A 14,166-nucleotide genomic window follows, 5' to 3' on the forward strand; every position below is an offset into this window, starting at 1 on the left:
CAGATATCTCTTATACCTAATGCCTATAAAAGAAGGAAAAAACTTAAACAATCAGGGTCTCTAGGTCTTAAAGTACTGCAGTTAGATGGAAAGGATAACAGTCCAAAAAAATATTCTGTAGAGGAACCATTAAATATCGTAAATATAATACACCCAAGTTTAAAAAGAATACAAGCCTGTATTGGAAGCCAATGAAGAGATCATCAGATGAAATATAAATTTGGACGCTGTATTTTGAAGAATCTGGGTTTTAGTACGTAACTAAACTGAAATAGACATGTAAAGACTATTGCAGTAATCTGAGATAAAATTATGGCCTGAGCGAAGAAACAAATGTTTTTTTTAATAAAAATTATGCCAAACATTACGTAGTGGCCAGAATTTGAAAAACACTATTTGAACTAGATGGTTAACTTGTCTCAAGAGAAGTGTAGTATCTAAAGGTTGAACGGATTTGTTATCAACAAATTATCTGGAGTAGATCTAAGGTCGTAATCGAGCCAAAACAGTTTGGTTTGAATCCATGTATGGAGCTATAATGGATGTAGTGCCGGCCAAATCATTGCTTACCGGAACCAACAAAAACATATCATCCACGTAAGAATAGAATTTTACACCTAATGCAGAAAAACCAAAATCAGCAGAAGACATGTAAACATTAAACAGGATGGGCAAAAGCAGGGAGCCTGTGTCAGGGTTGAGCAGGCAGCTGAGCAGAGTCCTTTGTGAATGTTTGAGGTTAAGGGAATTGTTCTGAGTATGCCTTAGCTGCAATCCCCCGCCTCTGTTACTGACTTTATGCAGGACATTTGAGGAAATTCTATTGCCTTTTTTTTTACCTATTTAATTGAACCACCTTTGGGGCATTGATTTATTTATTACATTTGTATCCCACATTTTCCCACCTGTTTGCGGGCTCAGTGTGGCTTACAATGCACTATCTCATGTTATGGTTTGGCTGGGAATCTTGTTCGTAGGAAATTATAGATTTTGTGTTTGTGCTCCTTCCTTTTTGTCCTAACCAGACCATCTGGAACATATGGGTTATGCCAGCAGATGAATACAGAGACCTAAGGAGCTGTAAGCTGTTTCCTATAAGAAGCACCATTAGCTAGAGCTCAAGTATTCTTGGTCTCCAACAGATGGTGACAAGTATTCCATGCAGCTCTGGGCTGGGCTGGTGAGCCATCAAGTGGGGGGGGGGGGGGGGGGGTGGACAAGCTGGAGTCTGTTTTGTATGTATTTTTATTTTACATTGTAGATAATGTTTTTTTGTACAGTGCATCAGATTAGATTATGGGTCCAGAATTTGTAGTGCAAGCACACCCAGGTGATGCTACTGCTTCCCTGTCTCAAACCACAGCTCATGGGCAGAGCTGCAAGAGTACATAAGTATTGCCATACTGGGACAGACCGAAGGTCCCCATCAAGCCCAACATCCTGTTTCCAACAGTGGCCAATCCATGTCACCAGTGTTTGAGGCACCATTTTAGGTCAGACTCGAGTGCTGTTTGTGCTGTGGAGCCATATGCAGCAAATCCTTGGGGATGGGGCAGGGTAGTGCAGTAGCTGCTGGTGCTGCTTTGGTTGCAACAGTCCAGTGACAGAACACTCTGGAAGGGATGGCTTGGGGAAACAGTCTTATTCTGCCAGAGGACAAACCTCTGCAAATTGAATGCATTTTAGAAAGGTGAAACTGTACTGGCCAGACAGATCATCTGGTTTGCAGCAGAATCAACTGCAGATCAGACCTTCAGCCTTTCTTTGACCAAAGAAAAGGTTCCCAAGATCAAAAAGCCTCAGGAACTTCTAGAGGTCTTGAATAAAAGCTTGGGGGTTCACTCCTCAAGAGAGTAGGTAGGGGTTTGGCTGTCCCCATTTTTCAAGGAATGGATCTAAATCACTTCTGACCAATGGAGGACAAGAATACAAATTGAAATTTTCCTGCTGCCTTGTAGATACTTTTTTTGTCTCTTGGGCAGGGCTCCAGCAAAAAGATTGACGGTGTTATCTACATTGGAAAACTAGTGACTCTTAAGGACAATCAATTTATATCATTGTTCCAGAGAAAAAAAGGTGTTACTTGGCCAATTATGAACTTGAATGAGGTGAACCAAGCTCTGCAGATTCCCGATTTCATGTAGGAGACCTTGCATTCAATCATTTTCAGCAGTGAGGGCAAGAGAGTTTCACACAGTTCTCGATCTCAAGGAAGCATATTTGCACATTCTTATCTGGGTGCCCCCCGCCCCCCACTAAAGGTTTTTAAGGCTTGTCATCCTGAGTCAGGCTTTTCCATTTGGCCTGGTCACAAACATATTTGAAAGTCACAGTAATGGTAGCACCAGCTCCATACAAGAAAGGCCTCATGGTTCACCTTATCTCAATGATTAGCTCATCAAAGCAAAGGGAGAACAGGAAAGTCACCAGGTCACTGCACAAGTTGTGCAGTTTCTGGAGTCTTCTGGATGGGTAGTTAACATCGGCAAGCACAAGTTTCAGCCCTCCCATTGTATAGAGTATTTTTGAGCTTTGTTCAGTACCTGCCTGAGGAAGGTGTTCTTGCCCTGACAGGAGGATCCAGAAGCTTCAGGCTCAAATTCATGCCCTTCTGAGACAGAGCACGCTTTGGGCCTGGGATCCTTGGTCACTACTTGATCTGGGCTCAGTCTCAAATGCGGCCCCCATATGCGTCTCTGCTAAATCAGTGGTTCACTCAGTCTTATGAGGTTCTGCTCATTAGGCTACACCATATCAGTATTTTTATACAGAGTTTGACCCCTGACACAGGCACTGTGCACTGAAACAGTGTCGGGTCTTTGATATACAAGTCTGATCTACGCTGTGAATTAAAATAACTTGTTCCGATTTTGAAGGCTCCTTGGTGCGTTCTTGCTTTGAACAGCCACCTTTTGCCATGATTGATCACCAGTGGGGAGTTCCAGCAATGGACGGTGTGCAGTCAGAATGTAGAATTCCTCAGTTTTTCAATTTAAGGAAAGAGCTGAAGTTTTGGCCACATTTGAACAGCACATGCAGGCCCAAGTGGGCTTGTTCTATATTTTTTGCTCAGCTGCTTTTGGGCAGTGTGTTCCAGAAAATAGTACCTCCTCCCATGTTGGTGATCTTAGTAGCTCCAGATTGGCCAAGATTGGCCTTGGTATGTGGACCTGGTGCAGCTGCACAAAGAGTACCCAAGCCTGCTGTAGGAACAGGGCTTCCTCTGGCAAGACCTAGTAGTCATGGATGACCCATCTCACTTTTTTTCTTACAGTTTGGCCATTGAGAGGTAGCATTTGAGATGCAAAGCTTACGCAGATGGCATCATTGCAACTCTCTTGCAGGTGAGGAAGTATTTTAACTCTTTGACCTGTTCTAGATTCTGGAGAATCTTTGAGGCATGGAGCTGTAAGTGGGTCATCCTTTCTGAGCTTCAGCAGTCCAAATATTACCTTTTTTCAGGACTACTTGAAGGGTCTAGCTTTATCTTGCCTTAAAGTGCAAGTGGCAGTGCTGGATTGAAATCGGAGGCATTTACAGGGAGCACAGGTTAGTTTGCACTTTGATGTGCGTTTACGTCCTGTAGTTCGTTTGATGTCTTTAATTTGGTTGTTGTGGATGTTGTCAGCTCCACTCTTTGAACCTCTGAAGATGGTGACATTGAAGGATCTTATGTTGAAGTTGGTGGTTTTTGCTAGCAGTTTCTTCATCCAGGAGAATTTCAGAATTGCAGCCTTCTTCCATTTTATAGAAGTGAGAATTTCAATTCGTATAGTTCCCTCCTTTCTTCCCAAGGTGTGTGTTTTAATGTAAATCAGGTGGTCATATTGCTCTCCTTTCAAAAGGAGGATTGTGGTTATGAGTACAAAGTTAAGTATCTGGAGGTAACTGATGAGTTTTCTAAATTGGACTGTTTGTACTTTTTGGTGATGCAAAGAAAGGGGAAGCAGCCACAAAAGTAACTCTCTCTTATTGCCTAAAAGAAGTGATTGCTTCGGCCTGTCTTCTCAAAGGTTCAGAAGTTCCCCAAAGGCTCTGGGCTCAAGTCAGCCTGGCAGTGTCTTCAGCTAAGTTGCTCGCCAGAACAGATTTGTAAGAGCCTCTACTTGGTCCTCCTTGGCATTCCTTTGCCAAGTTTTATAGGTTAGATGCACAAGTGAAAGAAGCAGTTGCACTTGGAGCTGGCATTGGTAATAGAGGAGCAGCTTCGCCGGGCAACATACCTGAATATGTCCGAGGACCCTTCACATCCATCCATGGCATTGAATACATGATTTGCAGAGGTGGAGTGCTTGGCAGAGAGTCACCAACACCTCTCCAAAGAATCTATGGCTGGGAACAAGCCCGCCAATGCTGTCCTGCACATTTGGAATATCATCTTCCCACCTGACATAAGGATTGCTTTGCTTCATCCCATGTGTTCTGGGCTGGTCTAGTTAGGACAAAAAGGAAAAACATTTGGTCTTCCCTGCTAATTTATTTTTCCTTGTCCTTTTGGATATTTCTGGTTTCTTTTCTATCCTATGTAACTGGTGGGAAGGAGCCAGAGGCTCTCAGAGAATATCTTGAGAAAGCACTGATTTGCTTTGGAGTCCCAAATTTTTAGGATATTAGTTTAGGAATATTTTCATTTCGATAATCCACACTTTGTTACAGGAAGAGTGCTAAGCTGTGGCTGCCTTTTTTTTAGGGCATAGCTCACAGCTGTTAAGTCTCCCTCAATCTGCTGGCTGACAAGCAATAACCCATTCATTTTGGATTGGTCTGGTTGAACTCAAGGAAAGAAAATTAACAGGTAATACCAGATTTCTTTCCTTTTCCCCTGGCAGCTCCTGGAGCAGGCATTGGTAATAGAGGAGCAGCTTCGCCGGGCAGCATACCTGAATATGTCTGAGGACCCTTCACATCCATCCATGGCATTGAATACACGATTTGCAGAGGTGGAGTGCTTGGCAGAGAGTCACCAACACCTCTCCAAAGAATCTATGGCTGGGAACAAGCCCGCCAATGCTGTCCTGCACAAAGGTAACGACCGGTAACTAGCGCCCAGGCTTTTTATTTTCTTCATATGACATTTACTTATAATTAACTGGCAGAAGCTGTGATAGCTGGTGCTGTGGGGAGGCGGTCTTTAGATGGGACTTGTGGAAGCATTTGGGTATAAGCTCTGAAGAATGACATCGTATACAGTAAGTATAGGCATGTTATACATTTTAGTACCCACTGCTGTGCTCACATACTGTATTTTGGTGTTTTAAGATATGAATTTACGGGACCTGCATGGGGAACATTATTGAGGTACTTTTAGAAGGAAGAGACCTTGTGCTTTGATAGTGTTTGAGGGTAGATTGGCTTCTTGAGAAGAAGCAGGGTATTCTTTCTTTGATGCTATTGTGCTTATTTCTACAGAATTTGCCTTCTAGGTTACTGTGTGATATTGTTTCCTCTCTTCTGTTTAGCACTAAGATGTTGACACAGTCCTTGCTGTACAGGAATAGAGGAAGAGCACAGCATGGGTGCTTATCTGCATAGTGAGCAGAAGATAACAAATCACCTACTTGCATAGGAAGCATGGGGGGGGGGGAGGGGGAGGGAGATGCAAGATGTCTGACTGCACAGAAAGCGGCAAAGCAGGAGGAAGCAAGACATGGCAGAAATGTTTTGTCCCTGGAGTTTTCTGCTTTGTGATATGCACTGGCTACTGAAATTCTTTCCATTAACTGTTCTCGTGTACCCACACTCTCTCATGGTGTAGTTCTGAAGCAGCTGGAGGAGCTGCTCAGCGACATGAAGGCAGATGTGACCAGGCTTCCAGCCACTATTGCCCGGATCCCGCCCGTGGCAGTTCGCCTGCAGATGTCAGAGAGAAACATCCTTAGCCGGTTAGCAAACCGGGGCAATGAGCCACAGCCTCAACAGGTATATAAGAAAAAGATGGACTTGGGGATGACTCCCCTCATCACACCTACTTCCAGTGTTAAACAACATTAAGTTAGGGAGGGGTGACAGGCTTGTAGATTTAATGCTAGGGAACTCGGGGTGGGGGCTTTTTGTCCCTGTCACTCTGGAATGGGAGTGGAAAACGAGAGGAGAATAATCCTGTTTAGTGCTTGGAAACATTTGAGAGAGTACTGAATGTAGTAGCAGGCAGTACTGCTGAATATGAAGTGAGACAAATGGAGGGGTATTTTTTTTTGTGTGTGGGGGGGGGGGGGGGGGGTTGTGTGCTGGCTATCTCCTCCCTGCTTCTTACTTACTTTTTTTTTTCTTGCTTCATCCCCCACAATAGCCTTTGCAGGTGGCACAGCAGCAATGATGGTGTCATCTCCCCCTCAGTGAGGTGGGCTGAAGACTAGGGAGACCCTTTCTGATCCTTCTGTACATTCCTGATTGGACCAGAACCAGGATCTGACAAGTGACTGACACCTCTACATAGAATCCATGGGCTCCTCCCCCCTCCCCATCGGTCTTTATTTAAGTGATACTCCCTCCCTCACCCCCACAAATGGGAGCCACAATGATCTCAGTTTTTGTTCTTTTTAATTCTTTATTAATAAAAGTGGACTTGGAACACAAGATTGTACTGTACAGCCTGAGGAGGCGGCCCTGCAGGAAGGTGTTGGGAAATTCTGTTCCTGACTTCTGCTGAGTTTTTTCATGGTGCAAATTGTTCTCCCCATTTTTGGATAACAGTGAGACTCTGTTAAAAACAATGTACATTGAAAAAATATTAATAAAACAACATTAGGGTTTTTCCCTTTTTTTTTCCAAAGTTGAGTGTTCATCCTTTTTGTTTCTTGTGTGTTGGACCGTGGAAAAGAAAAATGGATAAAGCAGAAAGGAGCTGGAGACATGAGGGACTCCGACACAGACTTACCTACCTCTGTCGTGCTTTTTAATAAGAAATAGATAATAAAAAAAGCAGAAAAATTGGAATAAAAGTTTTCCTGTTGTGTTCTTTTGGGTTGTTTTGTCGCCTTTGGAGGAGGGAGATGGAAGGAGATTTGGTTCTCTGTTGACCAGTATTATGAGTTAGCCTCATAGGTGGGTGACATCCTGAGGTGCCTGTATAGGCTCTTAAGAGCTGAGAAGAACCTAGAAACTTCTGGCTTATACCGAACATGAAGAGAGATGATAGAAATCTACAAAATCATCAGTGGGGCCAGTTGGTTTTCTCCTAATGTTTTGCAGTTATGGCCAAGAGACATGAAGACCTCAATATGTATACCCTAGAGCAGAGATTTTCAACTTTTTTTTTTCATCTTGCACACTTCCACAGTGCTAAAAGTATCGAGGCACACTCCCACACATGGTCCAGCATTTTACCTTCTCCCCCACCCCCCTTACAAATAGTCCAGCATCTCCCCTTGTCTCTCTTGACCCCCCCCCCCCCCCCCCCCTCTAGTGTAACTTTTAAAAGTTTTCTTGTCTCTAGTGGTCAGTGGCAGTGAGCAACGATTCACACAGCCTGCTCATGCCAACCATGGAGCCCTTCTCTCTGATGCTTCCTGCCTATGCCGAAGCAGGAAATTAAATCAGAGAGAAGGCTTCAGGGTTTGGTGTGAGCAGCCTCAATGAATCGTTGCTAGCTGTCACAAACAGCTAGAGCCAAGAAAAAAGGTACACTCCATTCTTTCACAGATTAAGCTGGCCCTACTCCTACGAGCACACAGGTTGAAAAATGCTGCCCTAGAGGAAAGAAGGGATAAAGGGAAATACGATAGAGATGTTTAAATACTTAAAAGGTATTAACGTACAAACTAATCTTTTGCAGAGATGCAGAAGCAATAGAACTAGAGGTCATGAGTTGAGGTTGCAGGAGGGAGAATTAGGAGCAATGTCAGGAAATACTTTTTCACAGAAAGGGTGGTGGATGCTTAGAATGCCCTCTCGTAGGAGGTTGTCAACATAAAAATGGTGGAAACTGTACAAAGCAGATCGTTGATAAACTGAGATGTATTTTATTAATGTAACAAAATTAAAATATGTATACAGAAACTCATATACATATACATATTATAGCCCGACACAGGCCGTGTTTCGCCCAACTGGGCTGCTTCAGGGGCTAAAAAATAATAGATAGATAATAAATTATGCATCTTAACATCTAAATAAAAACATAAAATGATAACATAGAGATTGCATGATTTGAACATAAATAATATTATAAAAATATATTTAAAAAAAAGGTCAAATGACATAAAATATATATGTATATACATCTATAATTACATATAAATCAATATCATTAAAATCTATAACATCAAAATCCCACAGACACTTTATTCATAATGAAAATTGGACTATCAGAAATCGCGTATGTTAGTCACAAATAGGTAATATATCTACCACATATATATATACAGGTACATGTTACAGAATCCCAAAAGGGTAATTATAGAGTATCCCAAGAAACACACAGAAAGTATATACAGGAAAATAGATACAGACATAACAGCATATTCAGACATCAGACACCCATCCTCAATAATATGATTCAAAAGGCACCCACCTATATAGTGGTATTCCACCATCAAACCAGAGATATTGCTGGAGAAACAGCTAAAAAGGTACAGAAAGGAAATATGACGATACAGATAAAAATAAATGTAAAAATAGAAATGGGTATGATCAAAAGAGTAATGTGATAGAAAAATGATATAATAGAACTCACGTATATTATCTATATTCTGAAAAAAACAGCTCGTCTGGAAATGCAGAAAACAATTGGTTATAAACCTGTGTAAAAATAATATTGAAAAAGGGAATATAAGCCAGTTTACAGAGATATTCACAGGGGGCTGTGTGATTGAAAATCAATCGCAACGCTTCATTATTATGTGCTAGAAAAAAGTTTTTAAAGCCATTGTAGCGTGGACTCAGATATAAAGATTGTTAAGCTTCTGACACGATCACAGCGTCGCGCTATTTAATCTAGAGGAATAGGGAAATCTATTTTTGTAGGAGGCAGACGTCATCCACAGCGGATAACTTGACTTTGTTTTGAATATGAACAACAGGCTATATCTAATAATAGTAGTGTTTCAGCTTTTGTACCCTATCAAAGGCGCAATGGTTGAAAAGTTTTTTAAAAAAAGCCATTGTAGCATTACTCTATTTTTATAATATTATTTATGTTCAAATCATGCAATCTCTATGTTATCATTTTATGTTTTTATTTAGATGTTAAGATGCATAATTTATTATCTATCTATTATTTTTTAGCCCCTGAAGCAGCCCAGTTGGGCGAAACACGGCCTGTGTCGGGCTATAATATGTATATGTATATGAGTTTCTGTATACATATTTTAATTTTGTTACATTAATAAAATACATCTCAGTTTATCAACGATCTGCTTTGTACAGTTTCCACTTTGGAGTTTGCAGATCGTCTGCCCCTTTGTTTTCTTGAACATAAAAATGGTGACAGAATTCAAGAATGTGTGGGATAAACACAGAGGAACACTAGGAAAAGGACGGAATCCAATTAAAGGAAAATTTAAATGACCTCATAACTGGAGTGAGGTTTGACAGCAGCTTCAGAGGTTGGGAAGTAAGACCAATGGTGAGTAGACTTCTACAGTCTGGGTCCTGTAAATGGCAAAACAGCTCAGGATTGAGGCTGGAGTGGGCTTCAATGGCATCTCCATTAGTTTGGAAGTAGGACCAGTGCCAGACAGACTTCTACAGTCTGTACCCCAAAATTGGCAGGGAGAGAGAGAGATTAAATATACCAGCCCTTAATCACGAAGAAATGGAACCTGTGCAGAGTGCCAGATTCAACTCTGGCTACCTTGTTGGGCGGACTGAATGGACCATGCGGGTGTTTATCTGCCGACATTTACTGTGTGTTATTTGCGTATTTAATTGTTGTGTTACTGACACCTTAAACTCCACCCCCCATATTGCCTTTTAAGTCCCTTAATGTATTTCTCTTTGAAGTCCTTTATATAATTATGTATACTGCCATGATATATTTTTAAAGGTGGCATAACAAATACAGCATAAATAAACGCTCAAATAATATGACAAGGAAACAACCCTCCATCCCCACCCCGCTATTAAAAAAAAAAAAGTGGCTAATTCATCATATGTTCAGTTAATCTTCCTTTTGTTTTCCATTACTCATTCTAGCAGTGCTCTCCATTTCTACTACTACTACTATTTAGCATTTCTATAGCGCTACAAGGCATACGCAGCACTGCACAAACATAGAAGAAAGACAGTCCCTGCTCAAAGAGCTTACAATCTAATAGACAAAAAAATAAAGTAATCAAATCAATTAATGTGAACGGGAAGGAAGAGAGGAGGGTAGGTGGAGGTGAGTGGTTACAAGTGGTTACGAGTCAAAAGCAATGTTAAAGAGGTGGGCTTTCAGTCTAGATTTAAAGGTGGCCAAGGATGGGGCAAGACGTAGGGGCTCAGGAAGTTTATTCCAGGCGTAGGGTGCAGCGAGACAGAAGGCGCGAAGTCTGGAGTTGGCAGTAGTGGAGAAGGGAACAGATAAGAAGGATTTATCCATGGAGCGGAGTGCACTCTGTTTCCCTCTCCTTGCTCGTATCCCCTTACATTTTCTTACTCTTTTTTTTCCTCCCTCCTACTTCGCTTGCAAATATTGTAATTTCTTACTTTCTTTTTACAGTTCTGAATATAAACTGGCCCAGTAGCACTTGGGTGTGATTTGGTGGTGTATCAAGCTTCTGTAGTAAATAACCAGCATTGGACTCCTGTGCAGTATATCAAACCTCTGTAAATATAAATGAAAATAATAGTAGCACATCTAATTGGAGGAAATATTTTGATTAAGCTGTGGAATTTGTTGCCAGAAGCTGGGTTTCCTTTTTTGTCCGCTAGACTAGTTCAGCATGAATGTTATGTCCCTCAGCCAGTAGATGGAGACAGACTTAAAAGGGGCCATGCAGTTATTTGCTCATCACTAGTCTCTGTGAGAGCGCCTGGACCAAGTTGGAGAGTATATCCAGGGGTGGCCACACTTTGAAGATACCCAGAAGCGTCTAGGTCTCCCCTTATACCACATAGACATTAGGGAGCTTGGTTTTCTGTAGTGTCCCTCCAGACCGGCACAGATGAATGGGTTATGCACCTCTACCGGCAGGTAGAGACTGAGAATCACTGACTTCTAAGTAACTTATAAGTGGGCTGTGCAGTCCCTTTACAGTCAATCTGTTCTCAGTCTCCAGCAGATATGATAGAGGTCTATAAAATGAGTGGAGTTGAACGGATAGATGTGAAGTGTCTGTTCACGCTTTCCAAAAATACTAGGACTAGGGGGCATGCGATGAAGCTACAATGTAGTAAATTTAAAACGAATCTGAGAAAATGTTTCTTCACTCAATGTGTAATTAAACTCTGGAATTCGTTGCCAGAGAATGTGGTAAAGGCGGTTAGCTTAGCAGAGTAAAAAAAAAGTTTGGACAGCTTCCTAAAGGAAAAGTCCACTATTTCTGGGATAAGCAGTATAAAATGTTTTGTACTTTTTGGGATCTTGCCAGGTATTTGTGATCTGGATTGGCCTCTGTTGGAAACAGGATGCTGGGCTTGATGGACCTTTGGTCTTTCTCAGTATGGCAATACTTATGTACATGTAGAGGTGGTAAATCTGTACAGGCTGGAACTCGGGATTTTAATAAAAAAAAAAACAAAAGTTTTTTTTTTTTTTTTTGCTAGATTGAGGCAGAGGCTCACAGCAGTCTCCTGTGCCTCAGGGTGCAAAACCCAGGTGTCCAGGTCCTTTCCCCACCTGTGGTGCCTTGGTTGTGTGGTTCTGTGTTGGGACAATCAGCCTAAGTTAAAAAAAAAAAAAAAAAACCCAAAACCTCTGGTTTTTTTGTGCAGCCGATGTTGAGGTAACCTCGTGCTGTGCAGCCGCTGTTATGAGTGGGGGCTGATTGAAGCGCTGTACAGGCTGTTCCTACTAGAGTTTGGACTCCGCAGGCCAGTGTTTTGCTCTGCTTGAGCTGGGGGTGAGCCCAAAGTTGATCCTGAGCCAGGACTGTTGTCAGGGTCTTCCCACTCGTGGGGATTCGGTACAGCCTGTGGGTGTCAGGTATGGTGGTGGACTCAGCTTTGACAGGAGCAATTACATTTTCTCAATGGCAGGTTTTGCTTCTTTCTGCTGGGCCTAGTGCTGGTACTCCTCAGGGGTCATCTGCCTTGGATTTTACCCCTGCTTTTATCATAGGTATGTATGGGGCCTTTTGTCTGTGTCAAGTCTGGGGCTCAGTTCCATTCTGGAATTAGGAGTGCAGCGTGGTAGGTCAGTTCTCCCTCTGTACCTCTCCTCTTCCTAAACAGCAGAAGTCAGGCCAGGGCAGCAGAGGCGTTTGGCACGGCAGGTTCGATGATGTCTGAGGAGGAGTGGAAGCCAGAGGATCTGGAGGGTCCAGGGGATGTAGATGATTGGATGGAGGATCTCCCTGCGAAGGATTCCTTTGTGGTCCATATTTTCCATAGGGATGAACTCCAGGAAATGATAGCACAGGTCTCCACAGTGCTGCGCTTTGAGGAGGAGCCTAAGGCAGCTCCATATGTACTTGACCTCCTGTTGAAGGACATTAGGAAGTCTGCTAAGTCTTTTTCTATGTATCAGGATGCAGAACGACATGTGAAGTGTTTGAAATTTGCAGATGACACAAAACTTTTAAGGTGACAAAACCCATGTGGACTGTGAAAAATTGTAGGAGGACCTTAGGAAATTGGAAGACCACGCAACCAAATGGCAGATGAAATTTAATGTGGACAAATGCAAGATGATGCACATTGGGAAGAATAATCTGAATCATAATTACATGATGTTGGGGTCCACCATGGGAGTCAACACCCAAGAATAAGATCCAGGTGTCATTGTAGACAAATCACTGAAATCAGCCCAGCTAAGAAAAGCAAACAGGATGGTAGGAATTATTAGGAAAGGGATGGTGAATAAGACTGAAAATACTATAATGCCTTTGTATCGCTCCATGGTGTGACCTCATACTGGTCTGATGCAGTATGGCCTGCTTTTATATTCTTATATCATGAGGGCAATTGTGAAAAGCCATTTACTCTCAAATTGCCTACTTGAAAACTGAGCCCTCTTGCACGTTACAGTCCACATTGATGGTTCTTTGAGTTTGTGTGGCTGTTAGGGAAATTTTTCAATAAAAATATTTTGGGAAGAAAGAAAAAAAAAGATGTGGTTCACATTAATTTTATTTGATACACTGCTAAAGAGAGAACATCATGGTGGTGTACAATATATAAATTATAGCAGAGTTACCACAGGAAAGGAATTGCAATAGTAAATAGGATAGCAAACAAAACAAGGCAAAACAGGAGAACATAAGAGAAACAGGATAGCAAATAAACCAACCACAGCAGGCCCTGGGCCAACACCTGGCCAGTCTATAGCTGAAATACATGACGGAGGAATAGGCTTAAGGGTCAAAAGTAGGTCCATATGTTTGCTGGAAAAGATAGGTGTACAGAAACTTCTTAAATGTGTCATGAGAATGCACCTTATGCAAATCTGGTGGAAGTGCATTCAATTGCCTTGATCATGACTGAATAGACATGGGTGTGCTGGAGTGTAAATTTTAAGGGCCTTCGACGTTAGCTTCAGAACCTTTAGTACAGGAACAGTGCTGGGCAGACTTTCACAGTCTGTGCCCTGAGAAAGAGGGACAAATCAAACTCGGGTATACATATAAAGTATCACATACCATGTAAAATGAGTTTATCTTGTTGGGCAGACTGGGTGGACCGTTCAGGTCTTTATCTGCTGTCATTTACTCTGTAATTGGACAGGTCTTGCTACTGTAAACAGTGCCTTCCGAAAGGTAGTTAATGGAACTTTCCGCAAATGTGGGCACCACTAGGAGAAAATTGATCCAATACAATAGAGAATGACAAGGGGACAAAGTTTGTCCTCGCTGCTGTGGGTTCTGGCTCCGTCCCCACCATTCCTGCAGGTTGTGTCTCCATCCTCGTGGGCTCTGTCCTCGGAAGCATTGAACAGTTATGATTTTATATGTAAATAAATAAAAAGGAACAATCTGCTGTGCAACTAGTGTTTATAAATCACAAATAGCAATACTAACAATGAGCAACTATAATAACCCTCATGCCACCATCCTTTACCCTTCCAACCCCAACAATAGTTGACTT

The 14,166-nt window shown here is 42.1% G+C and overlaps 1 protein-coding gene across 8 annotated transcripts in view; it reads left to right on the forward strand.

The window, feature by feature from the left end:
- Positions 1-6,916, forward strand: part of CHD4 (chromodomain helicase DNA binding protein 4) — a 65,854-nt gene extending 58,938 nt beyond the window's left edge. For 4 of the 8 annotated variants that reach the window (XM_030188326.1, XM_030188322.1, XM_030188324.1 and 1 more), the window contains exons 37-39: positions 4,830-5,025; positions 5,756-5,919; positions 6,290-6,916. In XM_030188326.1, coding sequence (XP_030044186.1) covers positions 4,830-5,025; positions 5,756-5,919; positions 6,290-6,316 — 387 coding nt within the window. In that variant the 3' untranslated portion in view covers positions 6,317-6,916. Of the gene's footprint in view, positions 1-4,829; positions 5,036-5,755; positions 5,920-6,289 lie in introns of all 8 variants that reach the window. The other 4 variants (XM_030188330.1, XM_030188327.1, XM_030188328.1 and 1 more) reach the window with 3 other exon arrangements.
- The last annotated feature ends 7,250 nt before the right edge of the window (positions 6,917-14,166 follow it).

Source organism: Microcaecilia unicolor, chromosome 14 (assembly GCF_901765095.1).
Source record: "Microcaecilia unicolor chromosome 14, aMicUni1.1, whole genome shotgun sequence".
NCBI classification, from domain to species: domain Eukaryota; kingdom Metazoa; phylum Chordata; class Amphibia; order Gymnophiona; family Siphonopidae; genus Microcaecilia; species Microcaecilia unicolor.